The sequence below is a fragment of the Oryctolagus cuniculus genome, chromosome 1 (assembly GCF_964237555.1).
Source record: "Oryctolagus cuniculus chromosome 1, mOryCun1.1, whole genome shotgun sequence".
Taxonomy (NCBI): Eukaryota; Metazoa; Chordata; class Mammalia; order Lagomorpha; family Leporidae; genus Oryctolagus; species Oryctolagus cuniculus.
This window is the reverse complement of record NC_091432.1, coordinates 112887946-112911492: the sequence shown is the minus strand read 5'-3', so window position 1 is coordinate 112911492 and position 23547 is coordinate 112887946. Positions and strand designations below refer to the sequence as shown.

At 38.2% G+C, this 23547-nt stretch overlaps 1 protein-coding gene across 11 annotated transcripts in view; it reads right to left on the bottom strand.

Moving 5' to 3' along the window:
• Positions 1-23547, bottom strand: part of ARHGEF12 (Rho guanine nucleotide exchange factor 12) — a 162624-nt gene that overhangs the window by 73664 nt on the left and 65413 nt on the right. For 6 of the 11 annotated variants that reach the window (XM_008260587.4, XM_008260592.4, XM_008260609.4 and 3 more), the window contains exons 2-4: positions 12948-12971; positions 11611-11696; positions 10033-10089 (exon numbers count right to left, since the gene is read on the bottom strand). In XM_008260587.4, coding sequence (XP_008258809.1) covers positions 10033-10089; positions 11611-11696; positions 12948-12971 — 167 coding nt within the window. The remainder of the gene's footprint in view (positions 1-10032; positions 10090-11610; positions 11697-12947; positions 12972-23547) is intronic. The other 5 variants (XM_008260602.4, XM_070047280.1, XM_051848584.2 and 2 more) reach the window with 3 other exon arrangements.

The following is a 23547-nucleotide window of genomic DNA, read 5'->3' as shown; positions in this document are numbered from 1 at the left end:
TCCTGGCTCCTGGCTTCAGATGAGTGCAGCTCCAGTCATTGCAGCCAATTGAGGAGTGAACCAGCGGATGGAAGACCTCTCTCTCTCTCTCTGCCTCTTCTTCTCTTTCTGTGTAACTCTTTCAAATAAATAAATAAATAAATCTTTAAAAAAAAATTGAGAGACATAATAGGAGAGGAAGGGAGGAGGAGAGGTGGGAGTGTGGGCAGGAGGGAAGGTAGGGTGGGAAGTATCACTATGTTCTTAAATCTGTATCCTGGGGCCAGTGCTGTGGTGCAGCGGATTAAAGCCCTGGTCTGCAGCATATGGGTACCAGTTCTAGTTCTGGATGCTCCTCTTCCAATCTAGCTCTCTGCTATGGCCTGGGAAAGCAGAAGATGGCCCAAGTGCTTGGGTCCCTGCACCCACGTGGGAGACGTTGAAGAAGCTCCTGGCTCCTGGCTTCGGATCAGCTCAGCTCTGGCCATTGTGGTCATCTGGGGAGTGAACCAGCAAATAGAAGACCTCTCTCTTTGTGGCTCTAGCTCTCTCTGTAACTCTTCCAAATAAAAATAAATAAATCTTTAAAAAAAAATCTGTATCTATGAAATATATGAAATTTGTATACCTTAAATTAAACTTTAAAGAAAAGATGAGAATCAGCAAGAAAGTTTCAATAAACCAATCACATCCTCATGTAAGCATTCCCTAAATATAGACTGGGGCTAGGTACCCCCCTTATAAATTCCTACTATACTGTCTGCTCCCATCATATCATTATCACTCACATTGATCTGTATTTGTTTTTATTCTTCATTAGATTATATGCTCCAAGGGTTCTGGGGCTGTATCATATTACAGTATTATCTTAGGATCTTAGAATTATCATGTATTTGGGCATAGAAATAAATTTTTTAAATCATTAATGAATTAATGAAATCCACTAAAGCAGCAGAATCTGGAGATGGATGGAAGCTCAAAAAGGGAGGGGATCAGAGACAATGAGTTGACATACACAGTTAATTTTACAAATATGTCTGGAGTTCTACCAGACTGCTAACAACTAAGCAAATGTATTGGAATTATGTAAGTATTTTAGAATTCCCTCAGAATACTGCAAATTGTTTTCTCCAGTTCATAGCCATCTCAACAGGATAACGTCTCCTAATTCTACATCAAAAGGAAAAGATGAGGAACAAAGGATAGATGAAAGGAAAAAGAGCTATACAAATCCCCTACTGCTTTTTCTCTTCTCAACTCCACCATATGTATCCCTTTTATTACTTTTTTTTTTTTTTTTTTTTTTTTTGGGACAGGCAGAGTGGACAGTGAGAGAGAGAGACAGAGAGAAAGGTCTTCCTTTTGCCGTTGGTTCACCCTCCAATGGCAGCCGCGGCCAGCATGCTGCAGCCGGCGCACCGCGCTGATCTGATGGCAGGAGCCAGGTACTTATCCTGGTCTCCCATGGGGTGCAGGGCCCAAGCACTTGGGCCATCCTCCACTGCACTCCCGGGCCACAGCAGAGAGCCGGCCTGGAAGAGGGGCAACCGGGACAGAATCCGGCCCCCCGACCGGGACTAGAACCCGGTGTGCCAGCACCACAAGGTGGAGGATTAGCCTAGTGAGCCGCGGCGCCGGCCCCTTTTATTATTCTATGTGCTAATCTGAGACTGATATACTTTAACACATAAGAATTACTAGACCAATATAAAACAAAAGAAAACATATCGTACATATACAGCCAACTCAGATTCTATGGAACTGAAATTAACAATATTATTCTGTCTTGCCAACCTGTGACATCTGCATAAATTTAGATTTGTGGCCAAAATTAACTAAAAACAAAAGCATCCCATCATCCAAAATCAGAAATTCAGCCTCTGAAATGCTGAAATCTATTACAGTCCCTCTCCTTCAAGATCAAATAAAATGTTTTACCTTCCTCTTGAGAGAAACAGTCTGCTTATTGCTTTAACCTACTAACAGAGGGATAAATTCCACCCTCTGTAACACTTAAGTCCCCGATACTGGATTACCAGATATCTGGAATGTCCTTTTTGACAGAAAAGCCACATATTATTGGTTTGTTTTAGCTCAACTGCACAGAGCATCTTGCTCCTAAGTTTATGTTGCAGTCCATAGATGCTGCAATTCATATAAAATTATACAGTAGTAGTCTCGGCAGGAAAGGACAACACTGAAACAGAGAAGCAATGACTAACGAAGAATCAGCGTACAGTACAGGTAAAAGGCCATATGTGTTACAAAAGAAGGAAGAGACAAAAGTGGACTCCTCTCTGGAAATAAGTCACTTTCAAATTTCATTAATTAAAAACAAAACCCCCCTTTCATCACTTTTACTTTTTCTGGTTTTTATAACACTCAGTCCACAGTTTTGTTTTGTTGCTAAATCCCTTATTTAATATTATCTTTGCATCTCTATATTCCTTAGAAAGGTGCCTGGCATATAATAGGTGTTCCATAAATATTTATCAAATATATTTGATTTTACATAATGAAAATCGTAAGTAAATCATATTTTATTTTTTAAAAGGTTTATTTATTTATTTATTTATTTGACAGCCAGAGTTAGAGAGAGAAGGAAAAACAGAGAAACAGAGATCTTTGTTCGCTGGTTCACTCCCCCAGTGACCGCAATGGCAGCCTCCCACATAGGTGCAGAAGCCCAAGCACTTGGGCCATCTTCCACTGCTTTCCCAGGCACATTAGCAGGGAGCTGGATCAGAAGTAGAGCAGCTGGGTCTCAAAGAGGTACCCATAAAGAACACCAGCATCCCAGGTAATGGGGCTTTACATGCTCCACCATAACGCCAGCCCCTTAACCACTTTTTAATAAAAAGAAAATTATAGCCCTGAAGATTTTGCAAAGTAGAGAAGTACTTAGCAAAAATTCTAGTAATTAACTTAGCAAAATTCCAGTAAAATATCTTGATTCTCCATTTTCCCCAAACTCACTCTTATAAAGTGATTTTCATTTATTTCCCTTCTTTTGAGGATTGTATTCACCTGGAAACTGATGATCACCATGGCTCATCTCATCAGTAAGGGGAAGATGTTTTATCAAACTCACTTCAACACTATCATTTCCTCTTCAAAACAAAGTACATTTTTTGTTATAACAGCACAGCATTTGAAACCAACATAAAAAGATTGCCTCTTTCGCAAGAGATAATTGCCAAAGACTGTATTCTAAAAGTGAAAAAAAATAGGTCATTTGTAATGCTTTGGAGGGAAGTTGGAGGAATAGGTAATTCTAGAAAAAAGTGAGAAGGCACTATGAAGCTTCAATATGATATATTCCTGAAACAAGGCCACAATTATAGTTCCATACAGTAAATACATGAAAATGCAGAGTCCAACACATATGGCAACCTGCTAAACCTTCCATATGGCATTTACTGTAAAGAAAGCACATTAGTCTTTCTTCACCTTTTATTTTATTACATGACCAAACTTCTCTAAGTTTCATCTCTTAAGAATTAGCTTCAGGGAAGGGTGTGGAGAAAGACCATGCGCAACCTCATAAAAACAGCCCAATTTTAAACTGCTGCCAGACATACATGTTTTATGAGTAAGACCTCAGATAATCCTTTGATTAAGAATCTTCTTGATTCCAAATGTACAACGTTGCTGGTAAGAGGAGACTTAAGCTGCAAGTATGCTAATTCTACTCTTTTAGACCACTATCAGGAATAAATCTCTCCCCCCAACCACCCCCCCCCTATTTTTTAAGATTTATTTAGTTATTTGAAAGAGTTAGAGAAAGAGAGGAAGAGAGAGAGAAACCTTCCCATATGGTCACAATGGCTGGAGCTAGGCCAAGCCAAAGCCAGAAGCCAGGAGCTTCATCCATGTCTCCCAGGGGGGTGGCAGGGGCCCAAGTACTTAGGCCATCCTCTGCTGCTTTCCCAAGCCATTAGCAGAGAGCTGGATCAGAAGTGGAAGAGCTGGCCTCTTCCAGTCCAGCTCTCTGCTGTGGCCTGGGAGTGCAGTGGAGGATGGCCCAAGTGCTTCGGCCCTATACCGGCATGGGAGACCAGGAGGAGGCACCTGGCTCCTGGCTTCAGATTGGTGCAGCGCACCAGCCGTGGTGGCCATTTGGGGGGTGAACCAACAGAAGGAAGACCCTTCTCTCTGTCTCTCTCTCACTGTCTAACTCTGCTTGTCAAAAAAAAAAAGAAAAAGAAAAGAAAAAGAAAAAAAGAAGAAGAAGTGGAGGAGCCGGGACTCGAACCAGCACCCATATGGTGCTGCCTTATCCACTAGGCCACAATGTTGGCCCCTAGGAATAAGTCTCCAAGTTACATATTCTTCCAAGTTTTCCAGAGGGAGGAAAGATTCAATTGAGATGAATGAATCAAAGAAGATCTTATTCAACCAATTTTTTACTCCTAAAATGTTTCATCTCAATCTCAACAATCATTCATTCAAAAGACACTGAAAACGCAGCTCCAATGCATAAGGCATTACAGGAGTTGCAAAATTGACTGCTATATAAATACTAGTATCTAGATTCAAAGCAGGCTGTGAAAGTTCAGAAACAATGTAAGTAGTTGGGCAAACTAGGAAATCTCTGTGAAGGAGGCAGGTTTTAACTAACAGATAACTGTATATACTTATGTATAGAATGATGCTTTGAATGGCTAAATCTAGATAATTAATGAATGCACTACTTGACATAGCTATTTTTTGGATGAGAAAAACTAACATCCAATCTTTTGGATTTTTTCAAGAATACAATATATTGTTATTAAGCATATTGTACAACAGATCTCTTGAACTTATTCCTCTAACGGTAATTACCTATCAATATTTGAAATGAGTCTTGAAGAACAAGTAGGAGGCTACATTATAGGAGATAAACAAACCATCCAAGACACACCAAGACATATTTGTGAAATGAAAATCTGGAGGAAGTCTGGTCTCTTTAAATGAATGGTAGATCATGCATATTTTAGTAACTACTTGTATTTTCCTAGCAAGTGAATAACCAAATTCTTATTTTAGTAACACTAATCTGACAGGTCAAAGTAAAATATAGTAGAATGGAGAAAAGGAAGTGAATCAACATGAAATCGAAGTGAAAGAAAGCTATCAAGGCCGGCACCGCGACTCAGTAGGCTAATCCTCCGCCTGTGTCACCGGCACCCAGGGTTCTAGTCCCGGTCGGGGCGCCGGATTCTGTCCCAGTCGCTCCTCTTCCTGTCCAGCTCTCTGCTGTGGCCTGGAAAGGCAGTGGAGGATGGCCTAACTCCTTGGGCCCTGTACCCACATGGGAGACCAGGAGAAGCACCTGGCTCCTGGCTTTGGATCAGCGCGGTACGCCGGCCACAGTGCGCCAGCGGCAGTGCGCCAACGGCAGTGGCCATTGGAGGGTGCACTGATGGAAAAGGAAGACCTTTCTCTCTGTCTCTTTCTCTCTCTCTCACTGTCCACTCTGCCTGTCAAAAATTAAAATTAAAATTAAAAAAAAAAAGAAAGCTATCAATCTATTTCCGTCATTAGACGGAAAACTGAACAAGGCGGTGGAGATAGAACCAAGGAGTGACAGATGAGAAACATGATGGCAGAATCAACATCAGGGGACAAGACTGGATCAACTGAAGAATGATAGTGCTATTAAAAGAACTAAGGATGATTAATTTCTGGTCATTATGAACTTGAAGGAAACCAATAGTGAAAATATCCAGAGAACAGTTAAAATGTGACTGGAGACCAAAGAAAGATCAAGAATAGAAATCTGAGTCATGCCTATGTGAAGAAGAGAGAAAAATAATCAAGTAAATAGAGAAAAAACAAAGAGAAAAGAACGAAGTTGATGGAATAGTATAGAAACCAAAAAAGAGCACCAGCATTGTGGAAAGTTTCGGAAGGAAAGCAAACGCTAAGAAAAAGTTAATGACTTTTCAAGTAGGGTGTTTTGGATTGTTTTTAGTATGTTAATTTATTTATTCATTCATACATGAAAGGCAGGGACAGAGAAAGAACAAAGAGAGGGAGATCTTCCATTCATTCATTTATAACAGGCAAGAATACAGAGACACAGGCAAAACAGAGAGAGAGATCTTCCATCCTACTGGTTCACTCCCCAAATGCCCATAACTCAAATCCTGGTCTCACATGGGTGACAGGGCGTCAGGTATCTGAGTCATCACCTGCTGCCTCCCAGGACGCAAGTAAGTAGAAAGCCAGACAGGAAGCAGAGGAGCCAGGACTCCAATCAAGTACCCCAATATGGGATGTGGGTTAAGAGGCATCTTAATCACTGCACCAAAAGTCAGCCCCTCAAGTAGGATGTTTTTGTTCATCTTCCAGATAGCAGGAGTTCAGAAGTCAGATGACAAGGTTAAGAAGTAGACAGTCTGTAGGAACATAAAAGATTCATGTGGAATACACTTTGCAAGGCTGAAGAAGAAAAGAAACTAACAACTTGGTAGGAGCAAGACACATTCCAAGAACTTTTGTTTTTAAAGATATGAAAAAGATAGGAGATTTAAAAAAAATACACTGAAAAGGGATCAGCGCTATGGCATAGGTTAAGTCGCTGCCTACAACACTGGCATCCCATGTGGGTGCCAGTCTGATGCAGCTCCCTGCAAATGTGCCTAGAAAAGCAGTAGAAGACAGCCCAAGTACTTGAACCCCTCTACTCTTGTAGGAGACCCAGAAGAAGCTCCTGGGGTTCATGGTTTTGGCTTGGAACAGCCTTGGCTGTTGCAATCATTTGGGGAATGAATGAGAGGATGGAAGACCTGTCTCTGTCTGTCTGTCACTCTCTCTCTATAACTCTGCCTTTCAAATAAAAAAAACACATACCATCCAAAATTTCTAAACCATGGTATTTGAAGTATAGGTTGAGCATCCCTAATCCAAAAATCAAAAACCACAAATGCTCCAAAATCCAAAACTTTTTTAGCACCAACATGACATCACAAGTAGAAAATTTTATCCCTGATCTCATGTGACAGGTCAGTCAAAATGCACAAAATTATTAATAGTATAGCATAAAATTATTTTCATTGTATGTATACAAGGTTTATGTGAAATAAATGAACTATGTGTCTAAATTTGAATCCTACTTCCAGATAACTTATTATGTACAAGCAAATATCCCAAAATCCAAAAGACTCCCAAATTCAAATTGCCTCTAGTACGAAGTAACTTGGGTAACACATACACAATCTATATTAACAGCTTCCTTCTGCTATGGACTAAGGTTTGTGTCCTCCCAAAGTTCATATGTCAACACCCTCAATGTGACGGTATTTGGAGATGGGCCTTTTGGAGGTAACCAGGACTATATGAGGTCATGAAGGTGAGACTCTCATAGTGGGGCTAGAAGAGACACCAGAGAGCAAGCGTGCACACTTACGCACTCACATTCTCTCACTTGTTCTCTCTTCTCCCACACTCTCTCCCTCTCCCTTTCCCTTTCTCTCTTGAACACAGCAAAAAAAGGCAATTGTCTATAATCCAGGAGGAGAACTCTCACCAAAACCTAACCAACGCTGGCACCCTGATGTAAAACTTCCAACCCCTAGAACTGTGAGGAAACCAATTACTGTTATTTAAACTACATACAGTAGTTTATTTATTTTTGTTAAGGCAGCCCAAGAGCACTATGATAGCACAAAAAATATGTAAAAAAGTTGTAGACTAACTCAGAATTCCCTGAATTTCCCATATGCCACAGTAATCCACAAAAGTTCTGTTATGTTACTAGTAAGAAAAATAGAAAATCGAGTATAATTAAAATTAGCAATCAGAAAACATATCCACACATGTTCAAGGGATTCCAAAATGCACAGAGTGAAAAATAAAGGGAAATGGAACAAATATTGACTGACTGCACTGGGCAGAAACCTAACAAAAGCAGTCAATACAAAACAAACACTTGGTTTCCCTTTAAAATGAGCAAAGTAAATCTATCTGGGCAAGCAGCTCCAAAAATGGCTCTGAATGTTTAAAGTAATTTGTCACTAGCATTTGTGTTAAGTGTCCAGCTAATGAATTTTACCTCAAGAGAAGACAATGTCTCATCTCAAAACCTTGAGGTGGTCTTGTAAGAAGACCCTCCATTGAAGCCAAATGTCACCAGTTGCTACAGCTCTACTCAGTCCTAGTCTAGTCTATTCCAGTGCTTCCAAACATTCCTTAACTCCCTTGAGTCTTTATGCCCATGCGACTGCACAATCTAAAGTCTATTCACACAGGTGATAAAATATTTGTAATGTCAAAGAGATTGATGTTAGCACCTAAACTCTGTTCTGATAAACTCATCCTTCTGATAGTTCATTCTGAATCCATGGCTGACTTCTTTCCAAACAAGGTATTTCAAGGGCTCTCAAGAAACAAACACACAGAGAAGCCACACCTTACCTCCCAATTACCACTTAAACTGTTTCTATTACTACCAAGTCAATGGCATGTCTCAACAAGTAGTGTTTCTATCACTGGTAAGAAAAATATTAGTATACTATTTCTAGTCATAGATTCCTAAATTGTTATTTTTCAGCCAAAGCAAATAGCAAGCTACTGCATACATACCACATATCTAGGAAAATGGTGAGGGGGATGAAATACAACACTGCAAAGGCTACTGGAAAAGGACAGAGCTGTAAGGCTAATGTTCATGTTTCTCAGGAGAGAATAAACTATAGGAAGCTCTTCGTATAGAACAAAAAGATGTAATCTTGAGGAATTAGGAAGCTATTTCTTATAGGGAGTTAAAATACTTTGGAGGGAAGAAAAAGCATGAATATGACATGACACAAGGCATGGTACACATTTCCTATTGAACTACTGTGAAAGGTTTAAGTACAGAGGAAAAAGCACTCGTCATAAAAACCCAAGCCAAAAGGCTACGTGTATGTATCTCACACAGAAGCATTAATTTGTTTAGAACAAAACACGGACAATTCCTAATATTAAAAAGTAACTGATATTATGGTCTCAAGTGCCAGTACATGTAAACTGTCAAATGTCTTAAAAAGTAGTGAGGTGCAATTCCATGTATTTTTTCCTCTCGTGTCTATGAAGAAAGGAACCTCCTGTATCTGAGAAACTTCCACCTGATAGACTTCTGGCTCTACTAAAGAAGACCTGGCTTTCCTTTGAAGCTCAATTTTGAATCTTCCTAAGGAAAATAAACTCATTAATCGTTCAAAGGTTATTTTAATTCTTGATTCCAGGTAATGCCTCTCTTATTCCCTTTTCTTAAAAAAAAAAAAAAAAAAAAACTAACTGGAAGGGAAGAAGCCAGGTAAAACTGCAAAGGGAAAGGAGAAATATGTACAGACTTTATAAACATGATTTACTGTAACTGTGGAAGCCAGGACACAGTTTGAAAATACCAGTATTTCAATAATCTGTTTCAAAAGTTGGCTATTTGAGTTAAATTTGCTCTTTGTGAAGACTCTTTTTAATAGGTACCATTCTGAAATTGTCCCATTCAAATAAGTCTCATGGAAACTTCTGAAAGGTGGAGACAAACTTTTCAAGCAGGAAAATAAAATACTTACGTATTTTTATATTGTATATAATTACACAAGAAAGACTTTCCCAGGTGATGAGGCAATTAAAAATAAACAAACAAAAAATAAAAATTCCAAAAACTTGCTAATACATCTGAATTACACCAAAACTATACTTAGAGGAAAAGTCTTAATTGCTTAAATTCTAAATAATCCAAACTTTACAAAAGAGACATGGGAAGAAGATACCAAGAATTCAAAGCCCATCCATGTTATTTGGAGGAACCTAACCCAAAATTAGAGATCATCACTTTCCTAACACAAACAAGATGAAAACAGAAGATGGGTAATGTGGCCTGTTCTTAATCTATAATGTTAGTTTCTAGCAACCTTAAGCTTCCACATCACAGCCACATTAAAATCCCAGGCTCCCTTTCCCTGCAGTAGATCATGCCATGCAGAGCAGACACAAGAAAGACTGCAGTTATTAAAAAAAAAAAAAGAAACAGCATGAAGCAAGCTCCAAAGGTGCAAGGCTGAATTAGCTACATTAGCTTACCATATATCTCGGATCTACTCTCCTCTGAACTAGACTTTGTCTTCTTGGAGGAGCTGTCTGCACAAGAGCGGGAGAAAAGGAGAGAGATATAGAAAATATGGAGACCAATGTAAGGGGAAAAATTTATGGGGAAAAAAGAATGAATCATGATCAAGTTAAATCGTGCAAACACAAAGTATGACCATCACAGATGATAGCACTTAGAACAGTCACGAACAGCACAGGCAACGACAAATTTTAAAGATTTATCAAAGAAAAGACAGTGCAATAAAAATACATTCAAACAACACATGAATTGTCTACAAAATATACTATCTAATCATTGTAGAGATGACAAAAGCAGGAAAAGCTATAACAATCCCATTATGAAGTACCGGGCAGCCCTTTACAAAATCCATCTTTGGAAATGAACAATAATATAGAATAAACCGAACAAAACTTTAATATTTGAATGAACATGGGGCAGAACAATGATTTACATGATTAGTTATTAGCAAGACAATAAGTAATCATACAAACGAAAGCCTCTAAGCCCCATGACTTCAAAATTAGGTGTCAGAAATAGCGAATTCTTCCTTTATGGTAACACATAAGTTATCTACTATATATTCCCCCACCAATACCTTCTAAAATCACTGGGATTTTATTTTACCTATTACCCAAGATGCAGATAAATACTTAGCTATTCATTTCCGAGTTTTCCCTTTTTTGATGGTAATTAATTTTTTCAAAAAACAGGGCAACTTACAGGAAAGGTAAAAAATACTGTAGATACATAAAACATATTACCCTCTATTAAATATGAAAAATTTTATATTTCTAAAGTTAAAATAATAGATGCATTATATTTATGTATCTCAGATGGAGGCAGTTATTTATCTTTTGTCAGAGACATAACCAAATAAAATAGTATGTACACCAAGAACATATTAATTTCAAATGACAAAAGCAAATTAAGCCATTTTAATAAGCTAAATGTTGAGTTTATAGGAGGGGACAAAATAGAAAAGGCCTATATTTTGTAACAGGAATACAATCTATATGCATAAAATGAAGCATATAATTAGAAGTCCAACAACATGAAAACTCTAAGAAAAATCAACAGTACTAAGGTTGACAGCTCTGAGTTCAGAACACTTAGAAGAGATTTCTATGCATTTGCATTTTATCTAACACTCCAACTGATCATGATCACAACTAAGTTTTTAAATCACCACATAAGTATGTACATGTTCTTAAAGACATGACTTAACAACATACTACTTCTCACAACCTGATTTAGCCCTAAATCCTTGGTCTGACTTACAATGAATTTCCAATTATAATAACTATTGTTATCATTATTTTAAAATAAAATACACTCTATAATGACACTTGTGTAGTGGGATTTGTAATGTCGAAAATTAAAAATGCTTGCACTGCTGCCAGACACAAAGGCTTTCTATTACATAACTGGAGGAGAAGGAGACTCCTAAAACTGACTAAACAACTACTACTCATCAATTCAGGTGGCTGAAGCTATACGTTTCTGAACCCCGCTATTCTCAATACTCTCTGAAAGAACAAACAAGAGTTTACCTGTGGGATCAAAATCATGCGATGTACTGCGTTCAACTTTCTGCTTCTTATCTGTTGGTGACTCTCGGTTCAAAATACTTCCATGCCTAAAGTAAACCAAAGCAATCAAATTTTTACTACAAGAGAATTATTAGGATAAAAGCTTAATTCTAAAATCCCAAGAGTGTGTCTTAAAAAGAGAAGTCAGGACACCTTACACAGTATCATAAGCCTCCCTAATTTACATTTTCCAGGAAGTTTTAAAACTCAATCTATGCTATGTATGATGCACAGTCTACTTACCTCATTTAAAAAATTGCTTAAGATGACAGAAATAGTAACCAGTAATATTTTGTTAGTAATCCTATTTTGTTCTTAGGAATAACTTACTTACATTTTCCCCCACAGGTCAATTATTCCCCATTTAACAAAACAGTGTCCAAAAGGAATCTAACATTCCCCAACTCATATAACTATGGTAAAACTCAAAATCACTGTATAAGCACAGTATTGTGTGAAAATAGCTTAAAAAAACCAACCAACCACCCTTAGGCAAACCTCAATATACACTTGAATACATAGTTTCAGCTACACAGCTCTTAGCAATCACTTCCAAGCTCAGATGACACCAGAATTTCTCCCTACTATGGCCTAACCAATTTTATCCATTGGAGACACAGCTGGGCAATGAATAAAATGATAACTACAACATAGATATTACTAATTAACTGAAATATCAAGGTTAGCATTGGTATTTTGGATTATTCTGAAATAATAAAAGTACTTGATAAAAGTACTTTAATAATTATTCACTACTGTAAATAATATTTATGACCACCAAGATGAGCGAGAAAGGAGATGTTGGAGCACAAGTACTATGGGAGGAACATCTAAGTTCCACAAAATGAGTAAATATATAGATATGAATGTCAGCATGAACATATTTGAGCATTCTGGATTGTTCTTCCTTATGACTAATGGCAGTTACAGTCATACCAGTGATAAAACACACCAAAAACTAACAATCTATTTTTACCTCCCAACCTAAGCACAATTTAAGACAGTTAAAAACAGGTTTTAAAATTAAGTCTCTTCTCAAGGAGTGATCTTAAGTATCAACTTGAACAAACTTTTTAAATGTTTATATTAAAAACACTGAAAATATTATCAAAACAATGCCATCTTCCAGAAAAAACATGCAACACCTGTGGTACTTTAAAACTGCAAGACATTTTGAAATTCTGAACTACTTAAATCCACGTTCTCAAAAGCCACAAAAATCTAGAATAATTTCAAAGGAATGCTTCTAATTAAAATTTAACCTGAACTTTGGTATGAAATGCAATTAAACTACTTACCTTATAGGTTTTTTGAGGGGAAACCTGAAACAAAGATTAAAAAGGATGAATGTAGTTATTTCACTTTTAAGATTCTGTTGTTAAATTTATTCATTCTACTAAGCCAAGATGAAGGATTTAAGTCTTATGTTACCTTTCCCAAAGCAAGATTCAAGAAACAGGTGGAGTACTAAGTTAGATGAAGTTAGTTATTTTTTCCCCCAATAACTTAGCTACTTCCATAAATCTTAAATTGTAGCTTTATTTATCAGCTGTCCCTGAGTATGTTTTCTCATTTTAAAAACCCAGAAATACAACTTTCAAGTGTACTGAGGGTCTACTAGATGCTAAGCACTATTTTAAACTCTTTACCTGTATTATCTCACTTAATCTACAAAATTAAAACTATTAAGAGATATTATTTTGCCTTTATAGATTTTCTTTTAAATAATTGAGGCAATGGGGCTGGTACATGGCACAGCAGGTAAAGCAGCCACTGGCAGTGCTGGAATTCCATATGGGCACCAGTTCATGTCCCCGCTGCTCCTCCTCCTCTGATCCAACTCTCTGCTATGGCCTGGGAAAGCAGTGGAACATAGCCCAAGTCCTCAGGCCCCTGTACCCGCGTGGGAGTCCCGGAAGAAGCTCCTGGCTCCTGGCTTTGGATCGGCCCAGGACCAGCCATTGCGGCCATTTGGGGAGTAAACCAGTGGATGGAAGATCCCTCTCTCTGCCTCTGCCTCTGCCTCTGTGTAATTCTGCCTTCCAAATAAATAGTTTAAAAAAATTTAAAAAAAAGGTTAGGCCTAGGCCAGCAGTGCCACCATTCCACATACATGCAGGTTTGAGTCCCAGCTGCTCCAACTCCCTGCTAATGCACCTGGGAAAGCAGCAAGAGGATGGCCCAAGTACTTAGTCCCCTACACCCATGTGGGAAACTCAGAAGCAGCTCCTGGTTGTGGCCAATTGAGGAATAAACCAGACAAAGTTTCTCTCTCCTTCTATCTCTGCCTTTCAAATAAATAATCTTTATATAAGTAAATAATAAAAACTGAGGCAAAAGGAAATATTTTATCACTATATCATTATACTCAAGTTTCCCTGGCAAGGAAAGTTCCTTCTTGCCCATCATCTATCCCAACTTCACAAAATATCTCAGTGCTAATTACTGTACTTTTGTTCTCTACCTTTGATTAAAATCAAGTAATAATCTTCAAACATTTGTGTTAAGCTTTAATAAGAGAAATCTAGAAAAAAAAATTACCCTTGGGGTACTATCAATTACTAAAAATATGTTCCAAAAGTGGAAAAGAAAACGTACTTTTTGTTTTGTGCTGTTTCAGTGAGAGTTCTATAAACTGGAAGAACCACAGCATCTCCCCTCATCTTTCTTTCAAAGAAAAATTCCTGGAGGCTTCTTGGTTGGACTCTCATGCTGCACATAAACTCTAATCTAAAAGAGTGGTCACAAATACCCTCCCACTCTTCTTTTATTTCTGATCTGTTGAGATTATTTCAACCTGTGGCATTTTATGTAGAGTATTTAGTGAAGACAGTGAGATGAATGCTTTATTAAGGACAGCGGTAAACTCAAGGTTTTGTTTTTTTTTGTTTTGTTTTTTTTTTTGATGCTACTAGTACGGATAGTAAGAAATAAACATAAAACAATAATACTTGAGTGATTATTTTATTTGGCATTATGAGGTAGTTTCCCTTAAAAAAAATCTCTAAAATTCAAGTTTAATTACAACTCCCTTTTACTGCTGCTGTTTAAATCAAAACTGACCCACAGAGAAAGATAAAGAATCTAAAACCTTCCTAATAGGTGATGGCACATTAACTCACAACAAAGTTAGCGTAGTGATAAAAAGTAAAGAGGGTCTGGAACAAGAGGCCACTGCCCTAGAAAACACAGTGACTACGAAAGTCCACCACATCTTTAGAAACAAGAGTTCCTAAGAAGTTGATCCATACTTGAAGGGGTGGTAGTGAAAGGGAATGGGAATATGTTTACTTTAAATTCACAGGTGACTTAAAAAGTTGGCAGAAAAGAATTCCCAACTGAGGAAAGCAAAGGATAACACCTGTAGTTACCAACCTCAGCTACCTTGTTCATAGCCATTATAAAAACTCCCATTCCAGAACAATGCTGCCTGTGTCAAGGACCCGATATCCAGGGAGATTCTGGTCAAGAATCCAGGAAGTTTCCATTTCCTGAGCCATTTTCCCTTACAAGGGTCTGGAAAAGGAGGAAAAAGAAGAGAGCAAAAATGGAACAAGAAGATGAAGAACAAGAATCACTCCACAGTACAACTTGCTTATTATAATCAACTTACTACACTCATAAAGGACAGGTGAAGAAACTCTCAAATAAAAGTTCTTGAATCATTTATATTTTTCCTTTCATCACAGAACTGCACTTTAAAGTACTTGTTAAAACAAATACGTGTATGTTTGTACACATACACACACCCCTAAAGTAACATCAAGAACCTTCCTGTTTCATTCATTGGTTCACACTGTTTTAGCTAAGAAAACCAGCAAGGTAATCCCACAGCTTTGTAACATCCCTACTGTGTGCTGAATATTGAGACAGAGATGTAATCACAGAGCTGGAAACAGGAAACAAGAATTCCAAAGAAAAGCCTGGAGTTAAGAGTTGCAGATTTGAGTCATCAACCTATTGATGGTCACTGAAATTTAAAATAGCAAGTAAAGAGAAAATGCCACAGATCAAATCATGGGGAAAAACTAGCAACCGCATGACTGAGAATAGAGATGGGAGCCAATGAAGGAGATTAAGATGAGTTAGAAAACAGAAAGAGCTGTCCCAGGGACCAAGAAAGAGGAGATAATTGATATTGTAAAACGCTGCACAAAGGCAGCTGTGACAGCTAAAAGGCGGCCACATTCTAAGAAACAAATCAGTTGAATTTCAGATTGATGAAACAAATTCTGATGAATAAAATCTTATTTTCAAGGACCTGTCCTCTGTGCAAGTCTAATCATGAAATTATGACTATCTTCTAAGGTTGGACATTTATACAAAACAGTTGTATCTGAACACTGACAAAATGTTACTAAGGAAACTGTCTGGCTTTTTTAAACAATATATTGATGACTTGATCATTAAACCAACAATGAATAGATGTGTGCTGTGTGTGTGTGTATGTGTGTATTCTACTAGACATAAGACAAAGTCAAACTACCAATATGAAAAACCATGATAAAGGAAAGGGTTATCAGAAATCTGCGTCAGTGGGATGACAAGACTACATGCCTTACTTTTGGTTTCCTATACGAAGCACAGCTCTATTACAGAAAGCCTAACAAAACCCTTAAACGTTCAGAATACATTGATTCATTTGACTCAGAATGCCTTTTCCTTGTCAGTTCTAAGCTCTAATATTATAAAGGCTTAGGTTGTAATATATAGAGGTTTCCTCAATTTTTCTATTTCAATACCTCTCCCAATGCTACTACAATGTAGAGGGAAATGTGACTTGATAATTACAACCCTAATCCAATAAATAATGCACACTAGAACAAGACTTCCATTTCTGTCAGGTTTAACTACTCTGATATACACACATACCTAACTTGATAATTGGGACAAGATTATTAAACAGAATTTCTTCTGGATTTAAAAATGCAAATGCAAATGACCACCAAAGTTTTGTGTTGTTACATATTCGCTTATAATAAATAATCTACAAAAAATCATATTTTTCTTTTACCAATTTTTGTGAGAAAAGAGCTAGTCTTTTGACAAAAGTGTCCCTCAATCATATGAAGGATACAGGATATCACATTCAAATCTTAATTACTGGGGTGGGCCTTGGGCATAGTGGCTAAGACCCCACTGGGAACACTCGGATCCCATACCCAAGTGCCTGGTTCTAGTCCCAACCAGCTTCCAATTCCAGCTTCCTGCTAATGTACACCCTGGGAAGCAGTAGGTCATGACTTGAGTATTTGTCCCTGCCACCAATGTGGCAGACCTGATGGAGTTCCAGGATCCTGTTACATATATTTGAGGAATGAACTGGTAGATAGATAATCTTTCTCTCCCCCTCTCCCTATGTTCCTCTCTCCCTCCCTTTCTGCCTTTCAAATAAAAGGAAAATAAGTAAGTACACAAATGTTTTTTAAATCTTAATGACTACTCTTCTCTCCTCCCCCCACCCCCATTCCCAGGAATCAGATATTCCCCCACCCCCACCCCCACCCCCTGGGGTTTAGTTATGATGAGAAGTTTGGGACTCTAAATGGTACTTCTTAGGGATGACTGAAATGAAGGAGAAGAAGTTACAGAAACTTTAACTACAATGGATAGTGGTCAAGATTTTTATTAGCAAACAATATAAGCTGCTAAATTGATTATTGCCAAGAATTCCACTGGAAGGTGTATCTTGATTTTAGCAATGTTAAAATCTGGAGGTGGAGAGCAGGGGGGATTCCATGTTAGAAGTACTAAAATAGAGTATCATTTTATTGTAATCCTCTCCATTGAGGAGTTACTAAACAAAGAACTCCTCAAGAAATAACGGTTGAAATCACTCTATTGCACCATAAAATGATGATAGACATCAGAAATGAGTAGGCTATGATGGAGGCAGCATTACTGATTACTATAATCAATAAAAATTCCAAGTAATTTCAAGGCCTTGGAGGAAGGGAACTCCTCAGGAAAAAACATAACTGAGTTCCTAACTCTAGTTCCACAATTTAATATGTCCTTGAACTTGGGCAAGTTACTTCACTTCTTGAAGCACTGTCATCTATAAAACAGAGGTAACACTAGTAACTACTTTATAACTCTGTTTTGAGGATTAAATTAGAAAAGAAAAGCATTCCCTACCAAACACTTAACTATTGTTAGGTATTAAGAAAAAACAAAAATAAAGTCTGAATATTAATGACATGAATTTTAATTAAACAGAAAAACTAAATGTAAAGACCAACAATACTCATGGGATGGGTCTTCAGTGTAGTGTGTAAGACACCCACATCCCACACTGGGTTTCACTCTTGGCTCTGCTTTGAATTCTGGCTTCCTGCTCATGCAGACCCTGGGAGGCAGAGGTAATGGCTCAAGTAGTTGCAACCCTGCCACCTCATATGGGAGATCTGGGTTGAGTCCCTGGCCTGAAGATATGACCTAGCCTAGTTCCAGCTGTTGAAGACATTTGGGGGTGAACCAACATATATAGCTCTTTCTCTCTCTGTTTATCTCCCAAATGAATTTTCAAAGTTAATAATATTCAAATAGTAAGGTTTTTTAAATTTTTATTTGAGGGCTAGAGACAGAGAGATGGAGCTCCCATCCACTGGTTCATTTTCCAAATGCTCACAACAGCCAGGTTAGGCCAAGGCCCAAAGCCTAGAGTCAAGAATTCAATCCACATCTCCCACAAAGGTTGCTGGAGCCCAATTACTTGAGCCATCACTGCTGCCTCCTAGGATGTGCAGTAGCAGGAATTTGAAGCCAGGAGCCAGAGCAGGACATTGAACTCAACTACTCCAATATGGAATACCAGCATCCTGATCACTGGGCTAAATACCCATCCAAATACTAAGTTTTTAATAAAGCTCAGTAAAATAAATAGAAATTCATAATTCAAAGCCAGTGGGGGAACCACATATTTAATTCACCAAACTAAACTACATGAAATATTCAAGTTAATAAACTTCCCAGATGCGGTAGGGTAAGAAAAAAGGATCAGCTTACAACCTACATTTCCAGTTTTCCTGGCAATTAGGTGAGTGATTTTCTTTAAACCTAGTAAAACTATATTGACCATACCCATCATTTATTAGCAAAAAAGGTCCATTGTTTCCTCATCTCTTTTAAAATACTAAGAGTGAAATGAGAAAGGCATTCTGTGGGTTGGACATAAATCAAGCTTTTTATTTATCTATTTCTACAAAATAATTTAAATAGACTAAATTTTAATACTTGAAATTTGAAACTAATATGAATCTTAACCAGCCTGCTCACAAGGTTTTTCACAAAAAAAAATAAATAAATAAATAAAATAAAACACCTAAGAGGATACTTGTCTGCAATACATGAAAAGCACAGGGATTTAGCATATAGTGTGAAGTCCAGCTAACTGTTAATTCAACTTTTAGATCTCTGGACAGTAAGATAAATAGAACCCAAAGTGACCACTCCCCAACAACAAAGCAATAATCCTTTCTCACCTACAATTTACTCATCTAAGTGTTCTAGCTTAAAGTCGTCAAAAGAACTAAAAATTATGGAAGTAACACAAAGCTGGGAGGAGGGAGTGTGAACATGATCTAGAATACAAAGTCTTCCTAATGTAGCAGAACTGGTAATAAAACACTAGTTAGGGCAGAAGGACCCTGAAGCAGAAGCTACAGCTGATGGAATGACTCAGTGGAGATTTTTTCATGGCGTTATTAGTTTTAAACCTCTGGACCTTGCAATACAAACCACAGAACAGCAAGAACCCAGGAACTCATTTCTAGCATAAAATCCAAAAATGATTCATTAGACTGTAACGTAAGATTTCAAGTTAACTTCTTAAATATAGCTTAGTATACCACCATTTTTACTGAGGAATTTAAACATATGACTGACTCTCAATGGGGCTCTCTTATCTCTTATTCCCTGGACACATTCTGGCAAATCAAATAGCAAATTTCTTCTAAATTACTTTGCTTTTTCTGCCAGAACTATTATACACTGAATATTGGTTGTCTTTGAACTAGGAAAAGTAGTTCACAATTAATATGATAGCTTAAAGGGCTTTCATTTCCTATGGACAATCTGGAAAATTGTCATCTTTGTGCACATTTCCTGGAAGGTCTCTAAGTAACTTTCCTTTGAGATCATTGGTATCACTATCACTCTCACTTTATACCGTTTCTTTTTAGACTGCTCCTTTCAGAAAACTGGTTTAAAGAAACTGCCACAAAAAAGGTTGAAACCCTCAAAATACTTAAACAGGAATCCTCATACTATAAAATACCACTTAAACCATCAAATCCATGCTCATGGAAAGGTACTGGCATTATCAAACAAATATGAACAATAACATAAATTCTACAAAATGAGCTTGTGATTCATAAAAAATATGGTCAGTGCATGATTTTTGTTTGTTAGGGATTTAAACCTTAATCTCACTTCACATGTCCCCATTCAGGACATGTTGCTGGAAATAACAATATGGCGGGGGGGGGGGGGGGATTTTCTTAATCAGGGATGAGCAGTTCCCCCCCAAGATTTTATATAAAATACATTAAATATTCAGATTTCAGCAAGAAAAATTGAGCAGAATTTGTCAGAACAATCTGCATTCTTCAAATCCACCAAAAGACACAACTGTGCTTCTGAAAAAGTAAAGGGGCCGGCACTGTGGCACACCAGGTAAAACCACCACCTGCGGGCATCTCATATGGATACCACTTGCAATCCAGCTCCCCCTAATGTGACTGGGAAAGCAATGGATGATGGCTCAACTATTTGGGCCCCTGAACACATGTGGGAAACCCAGATAAACCTCCTGGCTCCTGGTTTTGGCCTGACCCAGCCCTGGCTGTTGTAGCCATTAAGGGAGTGAACTATGGATGGAAGATCCATTCTCTACCCGCCCCCCCCCCCTTTCAAAAAATCTTAACAAAAAAAGTAGGAAGTCTTAGTTTTTATCTTTGCCACAGAAGTAAGACTGTTCATTAGTTTGGACCTTGTCCAAATACTTACAGAAGGGAATTGAATTAATTAAATGGCAACACCACAGAACCCTTTGCAGCTTTCAAAAATTATTCAGACCAATAAAAAAAGATCCCCTTCAAGGCATATTATACTCAATGTGTCAAAAGCACAAGACAAAGAATTCTAATAACAGCAAGAGAGAAAGGTCAACTCCCTTATAAGCAAATGCTCATCAGACCAGGGCGAGCTTCTTCACAGAAACCTTGCAGGCCAGGAAAGAATGTGATGATTCAAAGCTCTCAAAGGAAAAAACCTGCCCCAGAGAATACTACAACCAGCAAAGTAGCCTTCAGAAATGAGAGGAATAAAGTCTTTCTATGTCAATTAAAAACTGAAGGAATACATTACCACCAGAGTAGCCCTATCAGAAATGCTTAAGGAGGCTCAGTAGAAGCAAAATGATGATAACCATATCATCATGAAAACATGCAAAAGTACAGGTCTCAACAGTACTACAGATACCCAGAAGAGAAAGAAAAAAAATCTAATGATTCACATCTTATTTTTACTGTTCTCTGCATTCTATTTGCTATTTATTTAGTAAGGGGTGTTCTGCCTGTATTAATTGGAATAGTAGTTTCATAATATTTTTTATACTCAGGTTTTGATATCAGGGTTGTGCTGGTCGCTTAACAGGAGCTGGAAAGCAGTTGATTTTTCTCCACTTCCTGAAAGAACATATTAGTGTGCTATTATTTCTTCTTTAAATGTTTAGTAGGATTCACCCGTCAAACTACTTAGACAGTTATCTCTGAAGAAACACTTCTAAAGTGAATTTTTTAAAAATAAAAATAGTGCTACCCTATGATTCAGCAATCTCACTACCCAAAGATAATGAAATCAGACTGTAGGAGAGACATTTGCACTCCTGTGTTTATTGCAGCACTACTCACAATAGGAAAAATATGGAATCAATTGAAGTGTACATTAACTTTATCTAAATGTAGATAAAGAAAATGTGAGATATGCACATACTTATAATGGAATCCTATTCAGCCATCAAAACAGAATACTGTCATTGGTGATAATGTGGATAAATCTGGGGGACATTAGGACTTCATAGAGCACAGTTTAAAACCAGTATTGTAGTGAATGATGTAAAATTGTGTTTATAACAAATAGTATTCTTTAATTTTTATAAAAAGAAGTATTACACATTATATACAGAAAACTATCTCTACTGCAAAATAACGGAGGAATATACACACGAAAATGTTGAATAGTGGGGCTGGAGCTGTTGCTTAGTTGGGCTAAGCCTTCGCCTGCATTGCTGGCACCCCATATGTGCACTGGTTTGAATCTGGATGCACCTCTTGCAATCCAGCTCTCTGCTGTGTCCTGGGAAAGCAGTGGAAAATGGCCTAAGTGCTTGGGCCCCTGCACCTGTGTGGGAGACCTGGAAGACGCTCCTGGCTCCTGGGTTTGGACTGACCCAGCTCCAGCCATTGCAGCCATTTGAGGAGTGAATCTATTTCATTTGCCAAAATGTGTGGAAGATCTACCTCTCTCTCTATCTCTCACTCTTTCTTTAACTCTACCTCTCAAGTAAATAAGCAAAATCTTAAAAAAAAAAAAAAAAAAAGAAAAAAAAAAGAAAAAGAAAATGTTGAGTACTGCAATTATGGGACATTCAGGTTTTCTGTTCTGCCTTTATAATTTTAGAATTTTTATGCTTGTAATTATTAGAGAGTAAAAATAAGGTAGGACATTACTTCATATTAAAAAGGTAGAGAGGAGGGGACGGCACTGTGGCGCAACAGGTTAAAACCCTGGCCTGAAGCGCCAGCATCCCATATGGGCGCTGGTTCTAGTCCCAGCTGTTCCTCTTCTGATCCAGCTCTCTGCTGTGGCCTGGGAAAGCAGTGGGAGATGGCCCAAGTCCTTGGGCCCCTGCAACCACGTGGGAGACCCGGAAGAAGCTCCTGGCTCCAGCTTCGGATCAGCGCAGCTCTAGCCATTGCAGTCATCTGGGGAGTGAACCAGTGGATGAAAGACCTCTCTCTCTGTCTCTACCTCTCTCTGTAACTCTTTCAGATAAGCAAAATAAATCTTTAAAAAAAAAAAAAAAAAGGTAGAGAGGGGTTGGCATTGTGGTACAGTGGGTTAAACTGCCACCCACCACACTAGCATCCCATATGAGTGCTGGTTTGGGTTTCAGCTGCTCCACTTCCAATCCAGCTCCCTGCTAACACACTGGGAAAGCAGTGGAAGAAGGCCTGAGTGCCTAGGCCTCTGCCACCCATGTAGGAGACCCAGATAGAGTTCGATTCCTGACTTAGGACTGGCCTATCCAGGACTGTTGCAGGAATTGGGGAGTGAACCAATGGTTTGAAGATCTCTCCCTCTCCCTCTTTCTAACTCTGCTTTTCAAATAAATAAATATATATTTTAAAGATGTATTTGTTTTTATTTGAAAGAGTTACACAGAGAGAGGAGAGGCAGAGAGAGAGAGAGAGAGAGGTCTTCCATCCGATGGTTCACTCCCCAGATGGCCGCAACAGCTGGAGCTGTGCCGACCTGAAGCCACGAGCCAGGAGCTTCTTCCCGGTCTCCCATGTGGGTGCAGGGACCCAAGGACTTGGGTCCTCTTCTACTGCTTTCTCAGGTTATAGCAGAGAGCTGGATCGGAAGTGGAGCAGCTGGGTCTCAAACTGGCGCCCACATGGGATGCCAGCGCTTCAGGCTAGGGCGTTAACCCGCTGCGCCACAGTGCTGGCCCCTAAATAGATATTTTAAAAAGAGAAAGAGTACCACAACTTTATAAAAAAAAACCTTAATACTTTGGAAAAATAAAAGTCTCAATCCTCAACCTCTTGAGAAGAATTACCTTGAAAAATGTTATAAAAATAATTTAACTATGTAATTAATGCATTTTGG